This window comes from Lampetra planeri, chromosome 22 (genome assembly GCF_965212315.1).
Source record: "Lampetra planeri chromosome 22, kcLamPlan1.2.h2, whole genome shotgun sequence".
NCBI lineage: Eukaryota > Metazoa > Chordata > Hyperoartia > Petromyzontiformes > Petromyzontidae > Lampetra > Lampetra planeri.
The window spans coordinates 11,576,898-11,597,157 of record NC_136128.1 but is presented as its reverse complement, the minus strand read 5'-3'; the positions used below and the strand labels follow the sequence as shown (position 1 = coordinate 11,597,157).

Genomic DNA, 20,260 nt, shown 5'->3' with positions numbered 1-20,260 from the left:
CCTCCGACAGGTAGCTCATATCTCCATGCAGAGCTCTCCGTCATCTGCCACCGAGCACACGGCCTCCTCCATCGCCCACTGCTCCTTGAAGGCCTTTCTCTTCCTTCCCATCATCGACTCGTCCTCTCTCTCTCCCCATCATCGCTCGCAACGGAGATGTGGCAGCGACTCCGCGTGCATCTCGGCGTCCTCACCTCCGCGCAGCGAGACACACACTCGGCGAGACGCTCTCGAGTCTGCTTTATATTTATTTATTTTGCGGTTAATATGACGAGCAGATATCACGGACGCACGGTTATCAGGATTTCTCTGGACGCAATGCTCTTGGTTACGTATATATGTGTGGATCGTGTCGGTGCAGTGTGCCCCGTGGTTAGTCGGACGTGGGGCAACCCCCCGGCATTGCGGTTAAGAGCTGTGCAAATAGCGCGTTAAAGTGTGCGGTTAATAAAGCTGCAGCCGAATCTCTGAATAATGCGTAAACAATCATTGCGTGCTAACGGTGGCGTGGCCTTATTGGCATGGGCCCTGGTGCAAAAGATGAAAGGGGGGGGGGGGGGGGGATGGCATTGCAGTTGCACCGCCTGCACACTCGATAGCTACACCACTGGCTTCACCGTCAGAGCGTGGGCAGCCCCAGTCTGACTTGGTGGCCTTCGTCTGGCTCTGCGAGCCTTGGTGATTCGCGTCTCAAATCCAGTGGTGTAGTTGGTGAGCCATGGATCCCGATGCAGTTGCACCGCCTGCACACTTGAGAGCGATGCCACAGGCTCAACAACACAATTCAACACCGCGTCTCCAGTCACGGACTACTACTGTATATGCACCGCTAAGGTTTAACGGGAGCGGGAATTGAAATCAAAGGAACGTTCAACGCGTTGAAGCATTGCTAACACATCGCTAGCTGGTGACCGCTGTGTGTGTAACCCCAGTGCGGCCTCCGCTCACTGAGCCTCCGGTTCAATCCCAGTTCCTCCCCCTTACTTGACGGTAGCATTTTCTCTGAAACAACAAAAAGCGCACATACGCACACACACAATGGAAATCTGAATCCTATTTGCAGAGCGCACATTTAAAGTCACGAAACAAAGGCCGATGTTCAGCCTCTGTCCCATACGCGGCTTTAACGAAGGCTTCCCCATGCTCTTGATTAGTCAGGTGGGGTCGTTTGACCATACTTCACCGTGCTGGTCGGGACGGGTTTGATGAATGGGACGTGAGGCATAGGAGCAGTTTTGGACGACTCAGCATTGACGTGGACCTCGGCCAGGAGTCGAACTCTGGTTGACAGGTGGCATTGATCCCTGAGTAGCAGCCATAGGTGGTGACAGTGGGGGAGGGGGGCATTGCCCCCCCAACTTAGTAGACTGGGGGGGGTTAATCAAGAAACGACAGCCCCACAAACAACCCTTGTGGGCCTCGAGGGAGGAGAGGAGCTCATTGAATTAAATGTAACGATAATGTGTGAAATAACAGCTTGCATACAAATATCACTGACAGCGGGTCTCTAAAGTACAAACGCAGTTTCACTCGCAGGGACGCTGCAGCCGCCAAGGGGGTGACGAACAAAACAACTCCGAGGGTGGGGATCCTATAATCCATATCCCATATTCTATAATCCATATCCTACATCTCATAACCCATATCCTATATGCCATAACCTGTACTCTATAACTCATTACCCATATCCTATAACCCACATCCTATATCCCATAACCCATATCCTATAACCCATAACCCATATCCTATATGCCATATCTCATATCCTATAAATCATAACCTATATCCCTTATCCTATAAGCCTGGTCAACTAGACCATCTCATTCTATCCCTTCCATGACGGCTCCTCCAAGCAAAATATTCTGTCACGGCATCACCTCGGCCCTGCCTCCCCCCCCCTCCCCCACCCTCTCACACCCCTCTCTGACCAGGATGGTAAAGTACGGTCAAGAGGGACTTCCCTGACGGGCGCGTACCCGCTGGCGCGTTCCTGGTACTGGCGGAGTGCCCGCTCCACCACGGTGCGGATGAAGTTGGGGTCGTCCCAGCGCAGCGAGCCCGGCACGGAGAAGGTGACGGGCTCCTGGGAGTCGTACAGGCGCACGCTCACCGCCGTGTCCGGTGGCCCCGCTGCGCCCTCGCCGCCGCCATCCTCGCGGCTCAGCACCTGCAGGAGGCCCGGGGGGTGAGGGGGGGTGAGGGGGGGTGAGGGGGGGCGAGGAGGGGTGGGGGCTCACGACGATGGGCGACGGGCAACGGTTGGGGCAGTCGCCGGATAGCAGACACAGACGAAGGCCGACGACTCTCGTCTTCGTGCGGTGCCCCGACCTGCAGCAGGCCCGTCCCCTGAACCGACGCGGCGCGACCGAAGCGGTGCTTACGCTGAGAAACTGCGGTGCCCCTCCGGTTTTGGGTTGAACTGTGTCGGTAGCAGACCCATGGGGATGGGAGCGATGTCCCCACCCGCTTTCCACCATTGAGATGACGACAGTGGGTATCTCGTTGAGATTTACCAGGGGGGAGATTCGTTGTTTCATTAATGCGAGGCCCTCATTTATACACACCGATAGGAGCCGCAAGGAGCGGTGAACTGAACCACTTTCATTTTTCAGAAGCGACCTGGCCACAAATGACAGCTCAGTGGGCATCCATTGCAACCAAATGCTCCACCACGCGTGACGTTGATTCCAAACGCGTGGGGGGGAAAACCGGGGGACCCGCAGAAAAATCCTCGCGGCCGCGGTGAGAACACGCAATCTCCAAATGTACAGCAGGCGTCAGGTTCGGGATGGAACCCACGACTTCCTGCACACCAGGCGAGGGAGATAACATCTCGCCACCGTGCGGTGTGAGCTGGGAGAGGGAGCGGAACTGGGGCGGGGGGTGTGGGTCGCCAGGGGTCAGGGAGTGGTGGGGGGAGGGAGAGGCGACCTCACCGCAGAGGTCGCAACCGGGTACCCGATACCCGTACCCTACCCGATACCCGGCTACCCGTACCCGGCCGGGTACGGGTACCCGTTTGCGATCCTGGTGCGGTCGGGTACGGGTAGGCCGTGAGTCACCGGTGAGTCACCGTTTGTCACTCATTTCCCAACGTCTTGTCTCTTCTCACAATTCAAGTTCCTAGAATCAACCCACCCGCGCCTGCAACATGGCTTCATCCCAGAGGTCGCAAACGGGTACCCGTACCCTACCCGGCCGGGTACGGGTAGCCGGGTATCGGGTAGGGTACGGGTACCCGTTTGCGACCCTGGTGCGGCCGGGTACGGGTAAGGAATCAAAACCCGTTTGCGACCTCTGCCTCACCGTCTCCACGTGGAAGTCCACCGAGCTGTTTCCCAGGCTCTCGACGAGGCGCGACACCCAGCCGAAGCGGTGCATCATGCTGTCGAGGAGGCGCGCGCTCTCGCGAAGGTGGCGGCCCGTGACATCCAGGGTGCGGTTGTAGCGCTCCCAGCTGGACTCGAGCGCGTCCAGCGCGTGCGTCTGCTCTCGCTGCAGCTTGCCCAGCTCGGGACATTCTGCGTCGCCGTAACAATCGCAGCGATAACGACGACGGAATGCGCGTACGTACGTGTGTTGAGCTTCTTTCGCGACGTGCGTGGCCAACCGCACTAATTTGAGGTGCGGGGGAAGGACGACAAGCTAAACACGAAAAGCAGTTCTGAAGAAATGAGTGTGTCGATCGAGATGATTTAAAAGTGACAACCCACGCCTTGCACTAGGGGGCAATGCTATGTCCCCGTACAAACGGCGATCAGTCCGACTCGCCGTACCGCCTTCTCCCGGCGAGCCGGGGTACGGGGCATCACCCCGAAGCCCACGGGGAGGGAGTTTCACAACATCAGCGCGGAAATCCACCCTCGCTGCTTGTCTCCAAAACCAGAGAAAAATCCAAAACCGGAGAGAGACACGCCATTGCCCGGAACGTCGCCTATATTTCTTTACTATAAATGAACAGTGTTGTCACAAATGTTGAGTTCTATTTTGTTATCAGTGCTTCTGCACCACCACCGCCACTCGTCAACTCACGACTAAACAATATTTTTCGTTAGTTCACCAGGTAAGGCTCACTGAGCTGTATAGCTCTTTTTTTTCAGAAGCGACCTGGCCACATGTGACAGCTCAACAAAGTGACTCATCACGTTGACATTTATATCAGCAGCAGCCAAATACTGTAAGCGCGTGATGTTGATTCTCAACGTGGAGGGCAAAACCGGAGGACCCAGATAAGAATCCACCGACCACAGGGTGAGAATTCTAGATTTGAAGCTTTCGTGACTTAGTCACGGTAAAGTCACGTAGGTAAAAAAATGAAATTAAAATTAATAAAAAAAATAAAATAATAAAAATCATGATTTTTATTATTTTATCTTTTATTAATTTTAATGTAATTTTTTTACCTACGTGACTTTACCGAAAGAACTAAGAGTATGAACACAGGGTGAGAGACACGCACACTCCACATATACAGCAGCAGCAGGCGTCAGGGTCGGGATTAAGCCCGCGACTTCCTGTATACCAGGCGAGGTAGTTAACATCTCCCAGCCACCGTGGCGTCCCTCCCTGGTGCTGATGGATTATTGGGCCCAAGCCCAGCGTCTCGGGTGGCCCTCCCCTCCGCCCCACGCCCCCCAAAGCTCCCGCGAGCAGCCTCCTCACCCCTGATGAGCGCCTGGCAGCGCTCACACTCGTCCTTCATGGCGAGGCAGCCCTTGGAGCTGCGCTGGATCTGCTTGCATCGGAACGCGTCTCCTCCCTCCTGTCCGAGTCCCCCGCTGCTGGTCACTGACGGTCACGCGGGGAGGGCGAGGGGGGGGGGGAAATAGAGGACCCGGCAGGTTGAGAATTATGGGCAGATGGGTTGGGATGGACTGACGAATGGATGGACGGACAAATGGGTTGATATTTGATGAAAAGATGGTTACATGGATAGATATGAAGATGGATAGGGTAAAAGGCCAAGTATACGGTTGAAATGGATTGGCAGACAGATGAAGAGACGTACGAATTGGCTGAGGGATAGGCGAGAACATTCATTTGACGGCTGGGAAAAACAACGGACAAGGCCCAGAATGCTGGCTGGATGTGTGTACTCTACACGCGTATGCAGAGAGAGAGAGAGAGATCGCAAGAGGGACACGCAGACGAACGCGTGGATGTCGACACAGATGATCGTATGGCTATACACCACTCCGCATCGACAGGCAGCGAGCCCCAGCAGCGGTACCCGTGTGCTCCCCCTCCTCCTCCTTGTCCCCGGCAGTCGCCACCTCCCTCTGGACGCCGAACAAGCGTCCCAGCAGGTTCTTCATCGTCACCAACGGGCCCAGGCCGTGGCGGATGCTGGCCGGCGACGACCAGAAGAGCGGATCCTCGGACAGGCCGAGCAGGGGCGTCCGTTCGGGCCAGCGCAGGAAGGGGCTGTGGTCCATCCAGTCCAGCGAGCGGGAAGCGCGGAAGCCGGCGCGGGAAGGCAGCGGCGTCCGGAACCAGCGGACGAGGTCCTGGCCGAGGGTGTCGGCGAGCGTGGGAGTGACGGAGGCGAGGGCCGACGAGCTGCGCTGGAAGAGGTTTGTGACCTCCTTGCTCAGGTTGTGGAAGTGCTCCTCCATCGTGTCGAATGATTTGCCGCCGTCACCGTTGGCGACGTCTGAGGAGGAGGAGGGAGGGAGGAACGCCGGTGAACGGAGCCATGTGACAGTGCCACGGCGCGTACCCCCCCCTGTCACCGCTGGGGAAATGGGGCTGAGGTGAACTAACAGTTTTTTTCCATTATTTTTGTTTAATTTACCAGGTAAGGTCCACTCGAGCTGTACAGCTCTTTGTCAGAAGCGACGTGGCCACGCTCGGTAGCCCAACAAAGCGGCCTATCGCGTGGACATTTATAGCAGCAGGCACATCCTCTAAAACGCACGTTGATTCTTAATGTGGCGGGAAAAACCGGAGGACGCGGAGAAAAATCGACGGGGCCACGGAGAGAACGTGCAAACTCCAAACATACAGCAGACGTCAGGGTTAGAATCGAACCCACGACCTCCTGTATACCAGGCGAGGGAGTTAACATTTCCCCACCGCGGTGCCCTGGAATCTCTGGGGATTCGCGCATCCATGCCCCACCCCTACCCCCCACACACCGATCTAGATGAAGCCGAGGGCTTCACAGGCAAAGCTGCACACCGCTGTTCTGCCGTTAAGTCTGCGCGTCCAGCCCGAAGTCAATGCTCACGTGGCAATTCAGTTTCCGTCGTCCACATGACGGACGTCAACTCCGCAGCCCACCCCCCCCCCCCCACATCTCCCCCTATCTCCCCGCCCCCCGTGCCCCCACTTGCCCGTGAAGTTGAGCCACTCGTCCGCCTCGTCGCCCAGCATGAACGAGAAGGGGTTGAAACTCTGGAAGAAGCGGTCGACGTCGCGGCCAAAGCTGCTGAATCCTCCGCCACCGCCGCCACCGCCTCCGCACGTGAGCGACACGAAGCGCTTGCAGGAGCGCTCGAGGCACGGGCGGCACTCGCTCTCCCAGGCGGGCCACAGCGAGGCGTTGCACGTCTTGCCACGCGTCTCTAGGCGCGCGCGAGTTTCTCTCGCCAATCCGATGGCCTCCTGTGGGGTGCAGAGCGGAGGTGGGGGGCACAGTCGGGTTTTTTTTTACAATCGGGTTTCATTGTCTTGATTTGAAGCTTTTGTGACTGCAAGTATTCATATTTTTAGGTTTTTTTCGGTAAAGTCACGTAGGTAAAAAAAATCTAAATTAATAAAAGTAAAATAAAAATAAAATAAAAAATCACGACGTTTTGGAGGCAACACAAGCTTCCGTCTTCAGGTGGAACCGTCACAGCACGGAAGCTTGTGTTGCCTCCGAAACGTCGTGATTTTTTATTTTATTTTTTATTTTATTTTTATGAATTTTTTTTTTTACCTACGTGACTTTACCGAAAAAACCTAAGAATATTTCATTGTCTTTTTATATTAAACTCGATCATCTGAGATTGGGAGAAATCCGGTTTAATTGGTTCTAATTGCAGAACCGCACTTCTCAACGATGGGCTTCATCCATTCCAAGCTAAGGAACTCACTGGCGCCCACGATTGTGGAGGAGAAGCTCGTGTTCATCAAGACCAACCTGCCCGCCGCATTCTACGACTACCCCGTGCCCGACGGCCCCCCCGAGTACGACAGCAGCACCGACGAGGAAGCAGCCTAAGCCTTGGATCAGAGCTTCGTATTCATTAAAGCAGGTTGTAATTCCCCGAAATCGGGTTCAATTGTATTAAAGAAAGAACCCGATGCCCTGCCGCTGGAAAAATCGGGTTTTGTCCACCCATGGGGGGGGGGGGGGGCGGGGGGGGGACAGGGAGAGCCGTCGACGAGAATCGCCGAACGTTGATGTCGATGTTTTAGAGGAGCGAGCGAGCGGTCGTTTTTAAATCGTTGCAGCGGCTGTGATTTTGCCATTAGAAGTATTTCCGGCTGTCATTGTCGTCGTCGTAGAGCATCGCCAACCCCTGCTCGAGCTATCGGCAGCAGCGTCATTGTAATCGATAGAAGCAGGGCCAGCCATCCTCATTCGGAGTCATCATCGTCAGCCATCGTCGCCACTATCGTCACCTCCGATTCGTGCCTCCGATTAGCACGGTTGAATACGTAAGGTGCGAAAGAAATTCAACATGCGTACATACGTCACCATCGCCACTACCACCACCATCGTCATCGCCATCACCACCACCACCGCCATCACCACCACCATCACCACCATCACCACCACCGTCGCCATCACCACCATCACCACCACCGTCGTCATCGCCATCACCACCATCACCACCACCATCACCATCATCACCACCATCACCACCACCATCGCCACCACCTTCACCACCACCATCGTCACCACCATCACCACCACCACTATCACCACCACCACCATCACCACCATCACCACCACCATCACCACCATCACCACCACCGTCGCCATCACCATCACCACCACCATCACCACCACCATCACCATCATCACCACCATCACCACCACCATCGCCACCACCTTCACCACCACCATCACCATCGTCACCACCGTCGCCACCACCATCACCATCATCACCACCATCACCACCACCATCGCCACCACCTTCACCACCACCATCACCATCGTCACCACCATCGCCACCACCATCACCATCACCACCACCATCGCCACCACCTTCACCACCATCACCATCGTCACCACCATCGTCATCATCACCACCACCACCGTCGTCATCACCACCACCGCGGCACCTGCTTCTGCTCGAGTGCCCGCTTGAGCTCGGCCTGCAGGCGCGCGTGCTTCTCCTCGTTCCTGTCGGTGAACGTCTTGAGGACGCGCAGTCCGCGGAGTCCGCGCTTGAGCTCGCGGTCCAGCAGCGCCTCCCCGTCCGTCGACAGCTCTGGGGGGGGGGGGGGGGGACACTCAATAGCAGTGGCGGCAGTGGCAGCGGCACTCAAGCCAGCGGTGCTGGAGGGATGGCCTCGTAGTCACACCATTATCATCATCACTACAGCCATCCTCAACATCACCACCATCGTCATCATCACTACAGCCATCCTCACCACCATCATCATCCACTACAATCACCCTCAACACCACCACCACCACCATCATCATCACTACAGCCATCCTCACCACCATCATCATCCACTACAATCACCCTCAACACCACCACCACCACCATCATCATCACTACAGCCATCCTCACCACCATCATCATCCACTACAATCACCCTCAACACCACCACCATCATCATCACTACAGCCATCCTCACCACCATCATCATCCACTACAATCACCCTCAACACCACCACCACCACCATCATCATCACTACAGCCATCCTCACCACCACCACCACCACCATCATCACTACAGCCATCCTCACCACCATCATCATCCACTACAATCACCCTCAACACCACTACCACCACCATCATCATCACTACAGCCATCCTCAACACCATTATCATCATCCACTACGATCATCCTCGTCACCAACATTCATCACCACCACCATTTCAATCACCTCCGCCACCATCTTACTCTGAAGCTGTTCCACGGTTAGAGCTGCGCCTGGCTTTGCCCCCATCATCATCATCAGCAGTGCCACGTGCATGAACAGCAGCAGCAGCCGCCGAGATGCCGTCGCTCCCATGGTTGTCCCTGCCCTGCACAGGGACGTGAGACATCAATCATCCGCATCCCGTCGCTCTCCCCGCTCCACATCCTCGATTTCTCCCGGCTCACTCATCCACAGCGAGATCCACACGGCGAGTTAGTGGTGTGCCGATTATCGTTGTGTTGCTGCTGCTGCTGCTGCTGCATTTGTGGCGTTTGAATAATCTCGACACGTCGGAGAACCGTACATCATCTGGATGGTCATGGCCGTGACCACATCGAAGACGATGCAGTAGGTGGACTTCACAAATCTGGCTGTCGCCTGATGAAGCCGGTTGTAATTACTGGCGAAACGTCGTACTCAGATTGTAAATGTTGTGGCTTTGCTCTCAAACACACCGGTGTGCTGTACTAGTGATGAATTGGTCACGTTATGTTTACGTGACAACCCTTACTAGTTGGCTGTGTCGGGTGGTGGCGGGTTTCACGACACATTTGTATATTTACGCGATCTAACCCAAATCAAACCTCTATTATGGCAGTACAGCAAATAGGGACGAATATCGTGTGTCCCCTTGTGTATGGGACAGAGTTGCCCTGTCGCGCACATGGGTATTCTCCTGGTGCTCCAGTTTCCTCCCACGTGTGTGTGTATATAACACTCATTGATTGACTGAAAATAGCTGAATATACAGAGGACTGCAGAGCTTAAGCAACTGTTGGTAGCTGAGGCCAACCGCCTGGTCTACTGCCTTCCAGCTCGTCTCTCCCACAGCAGTTGTCAGATGCGATTTGTACGAACGATGTTATCTAAAACTAAAACATCGCGGACATCTCAAACGTTCAATGGGCATCCCTCCCCTCCCAGCGGCAGTTGTCCCTGTGCGGCACAAAGTGACTCGGCACCAGGCGCCTGCCAGTGGGCATTAATCTGCCAGCAGGGGCCGATGATTGCTGCGTGTCACCCCAAGTGAGTGATGCAGCAGGACACTGAGCCGTGTTCTCAAGTGCGCTGCCTCTCACCTGCGTGGTTACGCGTGGGCAGGTGACTGTTGCCAGATTAAGGACTTATCCCTAATCTGGCAACACTGGCTCAGGGTGGAGAAACGAGGTCATTATCATCATCAGCCGCACCATCATCTTTGTCATCGTCTGCGGAGTCGTCGTCATTGCCGTGTTCTTTATGGCCATGGTTACGCACGGTGCGAAACAAGTTCAACATACATGGTCACCACCATTATCATCAATCATCCTCATCATGGCCTTAGTATTAATCGTCAACGTCGTTATCATCAAGGTCATCATCATCGTATTCATCCTTGTGTTCACCGTCTTCATTATCATCATCATTCTCATAACCATTGCACTCGCCTCATCACATGGAGTCAATCGCGGCCAGAGAATAAATTCCACACGCGGCTGCCAAAGCAAGCAGCGAGAATCTTCCAGTGCCTCGCGTTTGATACAAAGTGCACCCACAACTTACAAAGCGCACCCACAACCTACAAAGTGCACCCAGTGAAATCACTGCAGGGCCTATTGTGTGGACCAGAGGTCAATTAAATAAGTTGAGGATCTCACTTTTGTGGGCCGGTCTGTAGTACCTAGGATCTGTAGTACATAGGATCTGTAGTACCTAGGATCTGTAGTACCTAGGATCTGTAGTACCTAGGATCTGTAGTACATAGGATCTGTAGTACCTAGGTTCTCCACTGCTCGGCGCGAGAGAGATCTGATTGAGATGGTGGGCTCGCATCGGCTCTCGATGCAGGAGCAAGATGGATTGATGCGTCACGAGAAACGACGGTGGTTTGGGGGAGGCCTTCATCCAGCAGTGGACTGACCATGACCGATGATGATGGATTCTTAAAGGTTTTTTACTTTTAGCCAGAACGATCTGGGAATTATGTTTGGACACGCGGATGCATCTCGCCTTGATGATAACGAAACCCAATGGCTAAGGTCGTGCATCTAACCTGTTATAGACCCGATTTATAGGAGTACGAGAAAGCATAGGCTGAGTATATATAGAGGCTTCATAATAAAGGGGTTTGGGTTAGATAGCGTAAGTATAAATGTGTCGTAACCCTCCACCACCCGACACAACCAGCAAGGTTTGTTAAGTAAACAAAACACACCAATTAGTTGCTACTTCAGCCCACCGGTGTGTTGGAGAGTAAATCCAAAAAAAATTACAATTTGAGTAGTTCGACGTTTCGCTGGTAACTACATCAACCAGCATCATCGGGCGAATTTACCAGAATAGTGAACGAATCCACCTGCTTTCAGTCTTAACTCGAGCAGGCCGACGCCATCGCTGTGAACCCATCAGGTGCAGAGATCAGAGAGGGAGGAGTGGGTGGGGTTATTGTAATTATATAATAGATTATCTAATTAGCACGTGTAATTAGCGGCTTGCTCGGGATAGTTGCAGCATGCCTGGCACTCAAGTCGTCAGCGCCCGAGGTCGACAATCACAGCTGCAAGGCGAGACTCAGCGGCCTCCAGGGAAAAGATTTGAGTGAGATGTTAAACAAATGATCAGTGTGTTTTTTGTTTGCATTCTGACCGCAAGTATTGTGGTTAATGTAAACATGATTCCTCGTAAAAATGTTTCAGTTTTGTTGCCAGAAAAAAGGGGGAAAAAACTATTATTATGTTAAACAAAACATGAATCGCAGGTTTCTGATGAACGCGTCTAAAAAAAACACGCGGTGGCGATTTTCAAGATTGTGGAATTGTAATGGACGAGTGTGTGGGGTTTGTGGTGGTGGAGGTGGGATGCGGTGGGGGGGGGTGATGTAGGGAAGGAGGGGGGGGCAAGTGGGGAAACAGGACCCCATTGTCGAGTCTGATCCCCGTCACGCGCTCGCTCGCCGTGCGTGCACAAAGGCGCGATTGTGCGGCCGCACAGACTGGAAACTCGGGGTCACGACGTTACAAAAGAGGGCGGTCAACAATAAACACAAAAGTTTATTATTGAAGAAGAAAAACCCCTCCAATAAAAAAATTGTCTGATAATGACGATAATAATGATGACGACGACTATGATGATGAGGATGGATTATGAGAACATCCCAGCGGCAATTGTAACCGCAGTGAACTGAGATTTTTTGTAAACACAGAAACTTGCGCGGGGGACCCGCGGGGTGGGAGGGGGGAGGGGTGGGTGGCGGATTTCAGAATAAATAATGGATGAGACAGGGCAGTGTGTGTGTGTGAGACTCACATCCCACGCGTGGTCACTGCGTGCGTGAGTGGACTTAAAAAACAGGGCAGATCAGCAGAATTGTCCTGGCAGGGAGTTTGTTCTGCAACCCTCGCCTGTGCCAATGTTGACTGACCCTGAACCTAACCCTGAACCACCCCCCGGCTCCAGTCTGAGACGCATACCATAAATAAATATTGATGTATTTTATTGGAACTTTCTCATGGGTTATGTTTTTTTTCTCTCTCTCTCTCCCACACACCCCCACACACACCCACACACCCACACACACCCACACACCCACACACCCACACACACACCCACGCACCCACACACACACCCACCCACACACACACCCACGCACCCACACACACTCCCACCCACACACACACCCACGCACCCACACACACCCCCACACACACCCACACACCCACACACACCCACACACCCACACACCCACACACCCACCCACACACACAACAACAACAACAACCGCCATTCGCCACTAAGTGGCGGTGACGTCACCACGACGCTTGTGCCAGGCCATGTGCACCTTGAGGCCACGTGAAGTGTCGAACGCCCGCTGGCAGGAGGTCACGGGGCAGACCCAGCAGGTGCCACGGGTCGACTGACCGAGATGACCGAGATGACTGGCTGATGCACCACCTGTGCCCCCTACTGTACCAACTTGCTGTGCTTTAGCCACCCGGCGCTCCGCTCGTTGTTGTGAGCGTCGCTCCTCCGCCCTCCGTTGTTGTTGGAGGGCGACTGCCTCCAACTGCCCAGTAGCGTCCTTCACGAGCCTCCTCCACTGAGGCCGATCTTGACACCGCTGGTACCAGTCATCGGCAAGTCCACTCAGCTCCACGTCCTCCTGTACCACATCACTCCATCTCTTCTCTAGCCCGTGCCGCGGCCGTTTAGCCCCCTCGATCCGGCCGAACAAAAGCTGTTTAGGCATGCGGTTGCTGGGCATGCGGGCTACATGACCCAGCCAACGCAGCCTTGCCTGCCGGAGGAGCTCACTGATGGGACTTTGCCCAGATCTTTCAAGGACTTGTGAGCTCCTCACACAATCCAGCCTGGTTAAACCCAGGATGGATCGTAGGCAGGCCAGCCTAAATGTTTCCAACCGGCGAAGATGCTCCACTAGGGGGGTCCACGTTTCGCAAGCGTAGAGAAGGGAGGGAATGACCGTGGCCGAGAAGACCTGAAGCTTCGTGCGGAGCGACAGACCAGGTAGCTTCCACACAGCGTTACGCAACCGATGAAAAGATATTGCCGCTCGACTGATTCGGAGTGAGACCTCTGCTGATAAACTGGAGCCGGTCATAAGCACACTGCCCAGGTATGGGAAACTCTCCACTCTCTCCACAACTGCCCCATCACCAATTGGGAGTTGTGGGGGTGGAGTGTCTGATGGTACAAAATACCCAGGCAGGTGCTTAGTTTTGGTGGGGCTGATGGTAAGGCCCCACCTCTTAGTGGCACGCTCCAGTCTCAGCAGCAGCGTCTCCAACTCCTCTTCTGAATGAGCAGCTATTACCAAATCATCGGCATACATAACGTGGTTGACCAATAGGGAGCCATCCCTTGATCGCACCCGGGCGTCGATCAGCCTCCCATTATATCTGTACCAAATGGAAATTCCCCCGGTACAGCTATTGAAGGCTTCACGAACTACGCAGTCGAAATAGATGTTAAATAATGTGGGAGCCAAAGGACATCCCTGTCGCACCCCAAGGTGTACAGGGAAAGGCTCCGACTCCCGGCCACGTAGTTTTACCCGGGCCCGCTCACCATCATGAAGGTCCTTAATGATCGTGAGCAGAGGGTCAGGGACTCCGAAAGCACGAAGAACAACCCAGAGCCCAGTCCTACTGATGGTATCATAGGCCTTGACCAGGTCAATAAAGCAGAGATGTAGGTCTTTTTGGAATTCCCTACACCTCTGCTGTAGCAGACGGACAGAAAATATGGCATCTGTGCAGGACCGCCCTTTCCTGAAACCGCATTGGGGCTCCGCAAGCCTCTCCTCAGCGTGCCTAGCAAGGCGATGTTGAATAATCCTTGCCAGGACCTTACCCGGCACACTGAGGAGTGAGATGCCCCTGTAGTTGTTACAGTCGGTACGGTCCCCCTTCTTAAAGAGGGGGACCACCAGGGCATCCTTCCAGTCCTGCGGAACCCGTCCAGTGGTCCAGACTGTTGTTATGATGTCATATAGGGCAGTCTGTGCACAAACGCCACCCTCCCTCAGCATTTCGCTTGGGAGATCATCTCTGCCCGGTGCCTTCCCTGGTCTCAGACTCCGGATCGCCCTCAGTACTTCCTCAACAGCTGGCACCTCAGCCAGCCACTCACAGGGGGTGACCTCTTCCAATATTTGAGGCACCGCAGCCTCAGCAGGGTTATCCCCACTTTGTGCCATGATGTTTTCCTGGCTGAGATATTTTCCCTCCCCCAGGACCTCACAGAAATGCTCAGCAAATCTGCAAACCTGTTCCTGGGGGTCGGAGATTGGATCACCGTTTTTTCCTCTAATGATAGTAATAGGTGTGGCGCTGCAGGTTACTTTTTTGATGGAGTTAAATAGTGATTTGTGATCGCGGGCCACTGAGGCAGACTCCATCTCCTCAGCAACCCGCGACCACCACCCATCCTTACAGCGCCTCACGGCTCTCCGAACCTCCGAGCGAAGGCTGCGGTAAACCTCCTCATTCTCTGACGTGGGATGCTGTAGGCGATGAGAGTGGGCCTGTCGCTTTTTCTCAATTAACCTGAACACCTCCTCCGTCAGCCAGGGTTTCTGGGGAGGTCTGGACCGCGTACCCAAAGCAGCCATTGCGGCTGCATGAGTCACAGTCTTAAACCTCGCCCATTTACCCTCGACATCAGGTGGAGTGGGGGACGATGCCAACCCCAGCTGCAAGCGATGATTAAATTCTCGCTTGCAACTTTCATCAGCTAACTGAGACCAGGCCACTTTTGGTTGGAATGGGATCCTGGGTGTACACCCACCACCGGAGTGGAAGAATGGCAGGCGCATCTTACAGATGACTAGTCGATGGTCAGAGGTCAGATCAGCTCCACGGTAGGTCCTGGTGTCAAGGACATGGGCTCGCATCCGCTGGTCCGTCACTATGTAGTCCAGCAGATGTTCTTGCTTGGACCCGGCATGTATCCATGATGTTGTGTGGATGCGCCGATGCCGGAAGAGCGTGTTGGTAATTACAAGCCCATGGGCTGCACAAAAATCTAGCAGCCTCCTACCGTTATTATTGAGCTGATCTGGCCCATGCCTTCCAATCACTCCAGACCAGGTGTCAGCATCATGACCAACTCGGGCATTGAAGTCACCCAACAAGATGACTCTGTCCCGAGTGGCCACTTTAGCCAGCACCTGTGACAGGAGGTCATAGAAAGCGTCCGACTCATCGGCTTTGCCTGCATCCCTCCACAGATGTTCGTCTTCGGTGGGGGCATAAGTAACCACGACCACCACTCCTCGCCTCTGGTTGATGGGAAGGCGAGCCCAAAGTATCCTGGGGCTTACAGCTTCCCACACCTCACCGCCACGCTCCCACGCCCCCTTCATTCTTTTGTTCAGAAGAAGAGCCACACCCTGTTGTTTGGCAGTCTCCTGCCCCGAGTAGAGGACTGTCCACCCCTCATGGTGGCAGGAGCCAGAACCGGTCCACCGGACCTCCTGAATGCCACAGAGATCCAGGCGGTACCGGTCCAGCTCCCGACAGAGGAGTGGCAGCCTCTCCTCCGCAGTGAGCGTTCGAACATTCCACGTGGCCATCCGCAATGGTTTTTCGTTGTTTCTGGAGGAGCCCCGAGGGTTAAAATTCAATCTCCTGGCTCCGCCAAATGGGGTTTGGCCAGGAGACGTCATAAAAGCCTGACCCCCCGGGGCCTCCGGCACAAGCTTATTAATTACAGGTTTATGTTTAATTCGTAGTTTAGTGGTGGTTAATTGAAGGTGGAGGGGTTACCAGCCCCTCGCACCCGTCCAGAGCCCCCGTTTAGCCACTGTGGTGGTCACAGACGCCATGAGGGGAGAGGCCAATGGGCATTGGCCCTCCCCCCACAGCACTGCCCACGACAGTGTTGCCCGTCCGGCACCGCGAGGAGGTAGGAGGTTGTTTTGCCGGACACCCACACACACACCCACACACCCACACACACACCCACACACCCACACACACACCCACACACCCACACACCCACACACACACCCACGCACCCACACACACACCCACCCACCCACACACACCCACACACTCACACACACACACCCACCCACACACCCACACTCACACCCACACACTCACATCCACCCACACACCCACCCACACACACCCACACACACCCACACACCCACGTACCCACCCACACACACACACACACCCACACACACACCCACCCACACACACCCCCCAACTGCGCTCTCGGCGTCCCGAGGCGCGGAATCCGCTCAGAAGCCTCACGCCAGTGTCTCGACCGCTGCGTGTTAGAGAGTGGCCCGCGGAAGCGGATGCCACAGAGCTGCCTCTGAGGTCGCTTCTTCAAGTGACCTCTGATCCACACGGTAGGGGGCGCCGTTTTCTAACCCATGCTACCGCCAAGAGCAATGTTCGTCTTACCCCATTTCACATGAATATATTACGACAATAATGATGATATATTATATATTGATTATATATATTCATTATATAATATTGATTATCTATATATTCACATCAATATATGACATCAATATATTGCGATGATGAGGATATATATTAGATATGTATCATATATTCATTATATTATGATATTGATTACATATTCACATCAATGTATTCACACCAATATAGAATCACACCAACGTATTCGAGATGTTCAGAGCTGGTACGTCGGCGGTATGAACTGAATGTGACGAGTCGCTCGGTGCGTAGCCCCCGGCGACTGGACCGCAACAAACTCTGAACCTCTGTAGGCTGGACCATGGAGGAAGCCGTCGCGAATAGGAATAAGTTTGATGACTACGACGAAGACGACATGAGTCCGTTTAAAGATGCGCATGAAAGCACAAGTAAATAAACAAACATCATCACCCTCATTATTAACACTGCCCTACAATCGTCCGTGACGCTAACGTTTCGGGCCGCGAACCTTGAAGAGTAAGAGGCCCATTGCCCGAAACGTTAGCCTCGTATTCACCCGCGCCAAATCCCCGTCCAAAGATTCAGTGGCGCGCGGCTCTATCCGTTGTACGATTTTGAGACGGGGCCCTGACGTCTCGCGCCGGACTCTTGTAAACAGTAGAGCGGATAAGCAAGCAGATTTGAACGATTTTTTTTGTGTGATCGGGTTTCCCGTAAATTCGACATTTCAGAAGTTCTCAGACTGAACGACGCTCGCTGCCCAGTAAACACGTTGAGCCAACGTGGGCATGTGGACTGCATGGTAGGATCATATATGCAGTGTCGCTCTTGTGAAGCGATGTTGATGGTTCGTGGCGACGTTTATTATTTGAGTAAATTGCCCTTGCATGGCACTGGGAACCGAGTTCCGTACATTTGTCGCACCGTAGTTTTGCGTAAACACGTTATTTGGCCCGCCTGGAATATCTCGATGATTTTACATTGGTCGCTCAGATGTGTGCACCTTCTAGAATAGACTTAGGATGTACATTCAATGCGTGATGTTGGTGATGCTGCTGCGTTGGCAGTGATGCACAATTAACACGAAGAAGAGACATTGCCCGAAACGTCGCCCATTATATATTTTTATTTTAAGTTAGTGCTATTGACGAATGCGCGTTTGCTCGACTTAACACCGACCGCTCATCTTTCTAGCCCTGCCATAGAACAACCGTTAGAAGTTACATTGCTCAGCTTGCTATCCCTGATGGATGGACTCCCCACGCCGTGTCGTCCAGGGGGGTTGTTTGACCATACTTCACCACGCTGGTCAGTGCGGGATTGTCAAGGAGGGCGCAGGGAAACACCACACCCGTGCCGCTGATGTTGACCCGAGACTCGAACCAGGCTGTGGCAGGTTCCTAGAACCACAGCTCTGCAACTAACGACCACTTATTAAGACCTTGCAGGTGCAGGGATGGAGCGGTGGCGCAGTGGTTAGCGCACCGCTATATGAACCCGGCAAACCTGACCCTGCTCCCCCCTCTCCACCCCCTCCCCTCCACCCAACACGCACTGACCAACGTGGTGAAGTATGGTCAAAGAACTCACGCGACCTTCACCCAGCCTCGGAATGACAGAGGGTTATTACGTTATTATGTCTAATTGTTGTTGTTATGGAAAGCAGATATTTAGTCTTTATTTCTTCACACGCCAGATTAAGAAGAAATACTTTGCACAAAATGCAAACGAAGATCGCCATCTCCCTAAACAACTCTAATAATGTATGAAGCAGTGGACAGATCATGGCTGATGATGATGATTGTGTTGGAATGATTTTGTTGGGTGGAGCGATGACATCAATAAGCTCAGGCGTCAGCTGGCTACTGGGTGGAGAGATCCCTCCATCCAGCAGTGGATTGATCATGGATGATGATGATGATGTTGGTGGTGATGAAGTATCGGTACTAACCTTGGCTGTGGCCGGGCTGTACCTGGACTGCTCTGTCGGTCGTCTAACCTCAAGCGCCCTGTGTATGGCGAGGCCAGACGTGTGTGTTTGTGTATATATAGACATGCGCACACCCACGCACTCAGTAATGCGATGAGATTAGAAGCGTTTGTGCTCCCTTTGCTTGCCAATGAATCCCACATGCCAGAAGACGAAAACACCCCCTCCCCCACCACGTAAACACACACGCCCATACCATAGCCATACACACGCGCACACACATTTGCATTTGTAAATCCCGTAACGTTGCACGCACGCACCGCTACACAGAGGGCTCAATACCGTGTGGACTGTTTGGCAAGTGCTGATAGCGAGCAACTCAATTCAGGTGTTTTGCAACCGATGATGGTCGCGAGAGGGAATGAAACTCGCTTCTTCGGACTCGAAGTGCTCAGCACAAGGCGAGCGTTCCCTAATACAAAGATCACCCGTGTAGCCTTCACAGACTGTTCGGGCAAGTGCTGTTAGCGAGCACCTATGAAGGTCGGCACGGTACACGAGGGGGTGGGTGGCCAGCACCACGCCCGACCGCCTTTATATCCCCAGTGGCGATGTTTACACACCACACCAGGTACTCATTTCAGGCTGAGTCGACCTAGGGGAGGCCCAGTACCGGTTCAGATAATCGTCACTGGTGTTGGCCGTGAGCGGGAATCGAACCCGGTTCGCTAGGTTCATAGTGCAGCACGCTAATCGCTACACCACCGCACACACACTCACACACAGACACACACTGAGACACACTCACACACAGACACACTGAGACACACACACAGACACACACACACTGAGACTCACACACACACAGACACACACACAGACACACACTCACTCACGCAGTTCACCCCCCGCGTGGAGCTGCGTCAGCCGCACGCCGCTCAGAGATTTCCAGAATGAACCTCCACGCGTGAACCACAGCCCGCGTGAACCACACTCCGTGAACCACAGCCCGTGAACCACGCTCCGTGTGAACCACACTACGTGAACCACAGCTCGTGCACCACAGCCCGCGTGAACCACGCTCCGTGCACCGCACTCGGCAGGACAACGCGCGCCTCGTAGCGGGGAGGAGGGCCGAGCGGTGCCTGGGAGGAGTCTCGGGGCCAATGGAATGCGCTCTCACTCACCATATAGCCCTTGCCATATAGCCCTTGCCATATAGCCCTTGCCATATAGCCCTTGCCATATAGCCCTTGCCATATAGCCCTTGCCATATAGCCCTTGCCATATATCCCTTCCTATTAGCCCTTGCTATATATC

At 53.9% G+C, this 20,260-nt stretch overlaps 1 protein-coding gene across 1 annotated transcript; it reads right to left on the bottom strand.

Annotated features, from left to right (window-relative positions):
* Nucleotides 1–230: 230 nt before the first annotated feature.
* CLU (clusterin) lies at nucleotides 231–19,158 on the bottom strand. The gene is made up of 9 exons (XM_078604470.1): nucleotides 18,962–19,158; nucleotides 9,073–9,197; nucleotides 8,278–8,426; nucleotides 6,336–6,606; nucleotides 5,231–5,653; nucleotides 4,663–4,788; nucleotides 3,307–3,521; nucleotides 1,977–2,167; nucleotides 231–1,002 (listed from the first exon to the last, which is right to left on the bottom strand). Exons 1-9 carry the CDS (start codon nucleotides 19,141–19,143, stop codon nucleotides 981–983), a joined length of 1,704 nt encoding a protein of 567 aa, XP_078460596.1. The 5' UTR covers nucleotides 19,144–19,158; the 3' UTR covers nucleotides 231–980.
* Between the last annotated feature and the right edge of the window lie 1,102 nt (nucleotides 19,159–20,260).

Bases quoted from the DNA above. Each gene is read 5' to 3' on its own strand.
- CLU (XM_078604470.1), bottom strand. From the start codon at position 19,143: ATGTGGGATTCATTGGCAAGCAAAGGGAGCACAAACGCTTCTAATCTC. The intron at 6,607-8,277 runs GTGCCGCGGTGG...TGCACCCCACAG, and splicing joins GGGCACTCGAGCAGAAGCAG to GAGGCCATCGGATTGGCGAG. The intron at 2,168-3,306 runs GTGAGGCAGAGG...GGCCTCCTGCAG, and splicing joins TGGACTTCCACGTGGAGACG to GTGCTGAGCCGCGAGGATGG.